Raw genomic sequence first — 6,000 nt, forward strand, 5'->3', positions numbered from 1 at the left:
ACCCCACAGTAAGTCAACAAATTCCTTTGGAGACTTCAGGCTGAAGGCGCAAGGAACATAAGGAGTCAGCAGGCCGTTGAGTCGCTTCGCCAGTCTGTACGTGGGTGTGGGTATCTGGCTAATGATTGGCCGAAGTGGGTTTCCTGGCTTGTGTGTCTTGACATTGTTTACCAACGTACCTGTGGACGAGACAATCGGGATGATAGCCGACAGAGTGTATCGTGATCCAGCCTGTACTCCTCTTGACATACCAGAAAATATTCTGAGGAAACTACTCCAAGCTTGTACTAAAGAGGCACCCTTCTTGAGCCCGGATGGGCACATGTATAAGCAATTAAGTAGATGGGGTCGCCATGGGTTCTCCCCTAGGTGTCCTGTTTGCAAACTTCTACATGGGTACCATCGAGCAAAAAGTCTTAGTCGACATGAACTTGAAACCGGCCATATACTGCAGGTATGTTGATGACATTTTTACACAGGTACCTGATGTCAGACAGGAGCTGAAGAAGGCATTTGAGCAGAGTTCCGTGTTGCGTTTCACTTACGAGATGGAAAAGGATGGGAAGCTGCCCTTTCCAGATGTAACAGTCATGGAAAAGAGCGGAGGTTTCCACACTGCAGTCTACACTAAGGAAACGAACATAGGAATGTGCCTAAATGCCAACAGCGACTGCCCAGACAGGTACAAGAGGAGTGTTGTTAACGCATATGTCGACCGTGCTCTCAGCCACAGCTCTGAATGGAGGCAAGTCGATGAAGAACTCTGTAGGGTAAGGCAGGTCCTAGTCAACAACGGCTTCTCCAATGGTTTCGTCGAAGACATCATAAGAAGGAAAGTGAAACGCCATGCAACCTCTGAAGAGACAACTAACTCAATACCTATACCCCCTATTAGACTATTTTACAGGAACTTCTTTTCCAATATATATTTATATATAGGTAAAAAAGAATATGAAACTATTGTTGGTCAACTCTGCGCATGTAGTGCATCCACTATGGGAGAGCTATTTCCTTCAAAAAGTATAATCGTGTGGCTTTATGTTTAAAGAAACAATTTCAAGTACATTCTTTGATTGAAAAACATGAATATAAATACAAGTGTTAATTGTAAATGATCACTTATAAACAAAAATAAGTAGTAGGAAAAATGATATGTGGAACCAGACAAAAACATTGGAACGTTCAGGCGATGAGAGGGTAAACAACCGCCGCCATTTTAGCAGCGTCCGCCGGTGATGTCCAGCACGAGCATTAAGGGAAAACCTTGACACAAACTGTACCTATCATAAAGAAGAAGCACCACCACTGACCGCCAAGTGCTCACATCAAGTCTAACTCTAAGAAACAACACTCAAGCCTTGACGCTTCTCCCAACATCCGGGGAAGAAAACCTTCACACAAACTGCACCTGTCATAAAGAAGATGAAGACTCACCAGTGTCCACAGTGTCAGAAGGTATTCACCCGTCCTGGAAGTGTGAAGACTCACATGTTAGTGCATTCAGGTGATAAACCTCATGAGTGTCCAGAGTGTGGGAAGAGATTCAGTCAACGTGGAAGTATGACGACTCACATGTTAGTGCATTCAGGTGATAAACCTCATGAGTGTCCAGAGTGTGGGAAGAGATTCAGTCAACGTGGAAGTATGACGACTCACATGTTAGTGCATTCAGGTGATAAACCTCATGAGTGTCCAGAGTGTGGGAAGAGATTCGGTCATCTTGGAAGTATGAAGAAGCACAGGATGGTGCATGCGGATGAGAGACCTTTTCAATGTGCCGAGTGTGGCAAAAAATTTAGAGATCGTGGAACTATAATAAGGCACATGTTAGTGCATTCAGGTGACAAAACTCACGAGTGTCCAGAGTGTGGGAAGAGATTCAGTCTTGGAAGTATGAAGACTCACATGTTAGTGCATTCAGGTGACAAGCCTCACGAGTGTCCAGAGTGTGGGAAGAGATTCAGTCAACGTGGAAATATGACGACTCACATGTTAGTACATTCAGGTGAAAAGCCTCACGAGTGTCCAGAGTGTGGGAAGAGATTCAGTAAACGTGGAAATATGACGACTCACATGTTAGTGCATTCAGGTGAGAAGCCTCACGAGTGTCCAGAGTGTGGGAAAAGATTCAGTGAGCGTGGAAATATGAAGACTCACATGTTAGTGCATTCAAGTGATAAACTTCATGAGTGTCCAGAGTGTGGGAAGAGATTCAGTCATCGTGGACATTTGAAGACTCATATGTTAGTGCATTCAGATGATAAACCTAATAAATGTCCAGAGTGTGGGAAAAGATTCAGGCATCTTGGAAGTATGAAGACTCACAGGAAGGTGCATGCGAATGAGAGACCTTTTCAATGTGCCGAGTGTGGTAAAAAATTTAGAGAACGTGGATCTATAATACAGCACATGTTAGTGCATTCAGGTGAGAAACTGCATGAGTGTCCAGAGTGTGGGAAGAGATTCAGTCAGCGTGGAAGTATGAAGACTCACATGTTAGTGCATTCAGGTGATAAACCTCACGAGTGTCCAGAGTGTGGAAAGAGATTTAGTCAACTTGGAAGTATGAAGAGGCACAAAATGATACATGCAAATAATAGGCTAAACACATTGAGTGTGGAAGATAATTAAGAGAATGTTGAAGGATAATGAGGCACACAATGGTATATTAACTTACCTTGAATCTAACAGTGTGCTATCACAATGTCAGTTGGATGTTCTTCAGAGGTAATTATATTTTGTTTGACAAATACACTTCACAATGAAAGGTAAAGATATAAAAGATATTTTATTATATTGTTCTTTTATGAAAGTTAGATGACCAAGCAAGAACTGGAGAAGCTGTCACTAGGAAAACTCAAAATTGCTTATAAGTACTGTATAGAAATATCTCTTTAATTTAGCAAAGGTAAAACAAAGCTTTAAATGTTTTTCTTCATATATATGTAAATAATGTGCTTCCTTTTTTTTGCTTCCTGTGGAAATTCATTTAAAATGTTATATACTCTGTAGCTAAGTTATGGACATTTTTGTTGTAATATTATTTAGCATTGGAGTTGGTGAAGAAGACAATCTGAGACGTACTTAAGGTGAGATCATTTGATTGGTAAGGAAATGTATATTAATCCAGGAATTTTCTCATCAGATTCATATGCAAACTGATGTCCATTTTTTATTTTTTGTTTAGGCCTATTTATGAGTTCTACTCTTGATTATAAATATTTCACCGAAGAGTATATTGAATGCTAATTGGCATTATAGCTGTCAGTCAAGTTAATATGAAATTTAAATTTATATTACTCTAAAAATTTATCACTCTAAATTTACCAGAAATTTATTACTCTAGCCTAACTTTATCAGTTATGCTGTAATTGTCTGGGAATAATATTTTACCCGATTTACCTGAGGGCCACTAACCCGAGTGGCCTCAATGAGAACAGGAAGTCGTCGGCTTGCTGAAGGTTCCCTTTTCCCTCCCAGTTTGCCTTCATGATTTTTTCCAGGTATATTTTGAAATTCAGCACAGTTTTGGCAGTTATGGCTTTGGTGGGTCGGCAGTTCTATTGATCAATAACCCTGTGGGTGAAAAACCCTGATTCAAAGTTATATTAGTCTGATTGGCAATTATATTATCCTGACTGTCAATTTATATAAAAAAATTATATCAAAGAGATATATATGTTGTGGTGCTTGTGGGTTCTATTACGTCTATCAATGGAGAGTTTCAGATCAGGGTTAGCATTTAGGAACAAGGTTTTGTACTTGTAAATAGTACAAGAGAATGTGTAGAGCGAGTGTATATGTAGCATGTTCAGGGATTTAAACAGAGAGGTTGTGTGTTGTTTGAAGACAGTTTTATTGTTCTGATAGCAGATTTTCATTGGGTGATGATGGGCTTGAGGTAGTTTGCAGTGGATGAATGAACCCCATGCATAGATACTGTATGTTGAGATTCCACCCCTAATTTACAAAAAGTCTCTAGATTTTTAGCTCCAGCCATTGCATTGCTCTACAACAAATTATTTGAACTCTAAACCTTTCCTGATATTTTGAGAAAAAAGCAAGAGTAACCTTAGTCTATAAAAGCAGCAATCTCACTGAAGTCAACAATTATAGACCAAAATCAATTCTGCCGATTTTGTCTAAAATATTTTAAAGAGTTAATTTACATGCAGCCTTACTCCTATTTATACTTAGTTCTTGCCATAATGGCTTCAGGACCAAAAAAGGACCAATCATGCCCAGTTTGTATGATTAATTTATGCAGCTTTTGGAAAAAATGAGTACCTTATTCATTTATTTGTTGACCTACATAAGACGTTTTGACACTGTAAACACATTAACTTTCTTAAATTGAAACATTACAGAGTAAGAGGTCACTCCCTCCAGTACCTACAATCTTACCTCAGTGACAGACTCCAGTATGTATCTGTGAATGATTCCAATTTTCCCACTCTACCCATTAACACTGGTGTCTCACCGAGCAGTATTCTTCACCCTCTCATCTTTTTCATCTCTCCCTCCCTTTCCAGCCTGTTGCCATCGTGAGGGGGCTTTGTTGGCAGATGCTAGAGTGTGATGCTCCATGGGACAGTGTCCTCTGTCCTTTTGAAGCCTTATGCTCCTGCTGCCTTCTTCACTAATTGTGCTGAATGCTTTTTCCTACTGAGTTTAATTTTCCTTCCCAATTCTCCTTTTTAATTGCTATTTCCCAGCGACTTTTTGCTATTCTTGATCATTCTTTTAGATGTCGTCTTCTGTTTCGACACTGGATGTTAGATGAGGCACAGTCTTTTGCCCGTAAAACTGTGGTACCCGAAACTGTTGAGCAAAGGGACACTTTTATTGTCACTCTTTTCCTTCATTGCTGAGCCCAACCTTGACGGACTGATGGTTCTTAAAGTGGTGATTGCAGGGCATATATCTACGATGCACCCCTGGGGAGGCCCACGTCTTATCAGGTGTCCTATCCTCTAATTGTGCCGCCATGGTGGGTATGGGGGCTTGTTTGTTGATATGTTTACCTGTTCATTTACATGCTGATATCTGACACTTACTTTTAACTTCTCAAATGTGGGGTGGGAGACCAGGGCCCCGAGTCGGATTGTGATGGAAAGCCGGGCTCTGTAACCCCCAGCTACTTTGGTCCCAGACCAAGCAGCTCCAGACTTTCCCTGCTTGATACCCACTTGATGGTGTTTTGGGAGTTTTTCTAATCCCCGAGGCCAGGCTTGACTTGTGAGAGCTTGGTCTACCAGGTCCCGACTAACCTAACCCCTCTCTGCTCCCCTTCTACCTCTGTGGCAGGGTTGAGCCCCAAGCCCCCAGTAATGACCACCTCATCACATGGAGTGGCTTCATCTCTCATTGTAAAAACTGCGCCTTTTACCCCCCCCCCCCTCTTACTGAGGGTGCTCGGTGCCGTCCTCTCCGCAGTCACACTCGCACGATTCCTTCCGGTTCTAATACCTTCCAAGCTTTGTTTGGTCCTGCTACATGGACTAAGTATTTTAATCTCAGTCATGTTAATTCTACTCGTCCTGATGATTTATTCATCCATAAACACCTAGTTGATGGGGTTCTGGGAGTTCTACTCCCCTAGCCCGGCCCGAGGCCAGGCTTGACTTGTGAGAGTTTGGTCCACTAGGCTGTTGCTTGCAGCAGCCCGCAGGCCCACATACCCACCGCAGCCAGGTTGGTCCAGCACTCGTTGGAGGAAACTATCTAGTTTCCTCTTGAATATGTCCACGGTTGTTCCGGCAATATTTCTTATGCTCGCTGGGAGGATGTTAAACTACCATGGACCTATGATGTTCATATAGTTCTCTCTAATTGTGCCTATGGCACCCCTGCTCTTCACTGGTTGTACAGTACTCTGCATTTTCTACCATATTGTTCACTCCAGTATGTTGTTATTTTACAGTGCAGATTTGGGACATGGCCCTCCAGTATTTTCCCACTTGTATATTATTTGATATTTCTCCCATCGTCTTTCTAGCG

General features: G+C 41.8%; 1 protein-coding gene across 1 annotated transcript; it reads left to right on the forward strand.

The window, feature by feature from the left end:
* The first annotated feature begins 1,216 nt into the window (after window positions 1-1,216).
* On the forward strand, window positions 1,217-4,928 carry LOC138371232 (zinc finger protein 665-like). Its single transcript, XM_069336054.1, has one exon. The coding sequence runs from the start codon at window positions 1,423-1,425 to the stop codon at window positions 2,629-2,631; it is 1,209 nt and encodes a 402-aa protein (XP_069192155.1). The 5' UTR covers window positions 1,217-1,422; the 3' UTR covers window positions 2,632-4,928.
* The last annotated feature ends 1,072 nt before the right edge of the window (window positions 4,929-6,000 follow it).

Source organism: Procambarus clarkii, chromosome 35, assembly GCF_040958095.1.
Source record: "Procambarus clarkii isolate CNS0578487 chromosome 35, FALCON_Pclarkii_2.0, whole genome shotgun sequence".
NCBI classification, from domain to species: Eukaryota; Metazoa; Arthropoda; class Malacostraca; order Decapoda; family Cambaridae; genus Procambarus; species Procambarus clarkii.

Excerpts from the sequence above, each read along its gene's own strand:
- LOC138371232 (XM_069336054.1), top strand. The coding sequence starts at position 1,423 with ATGAAGACTCACCAGTGTCCACAGTGTCAGAAGGTATTCACCCGTCCT.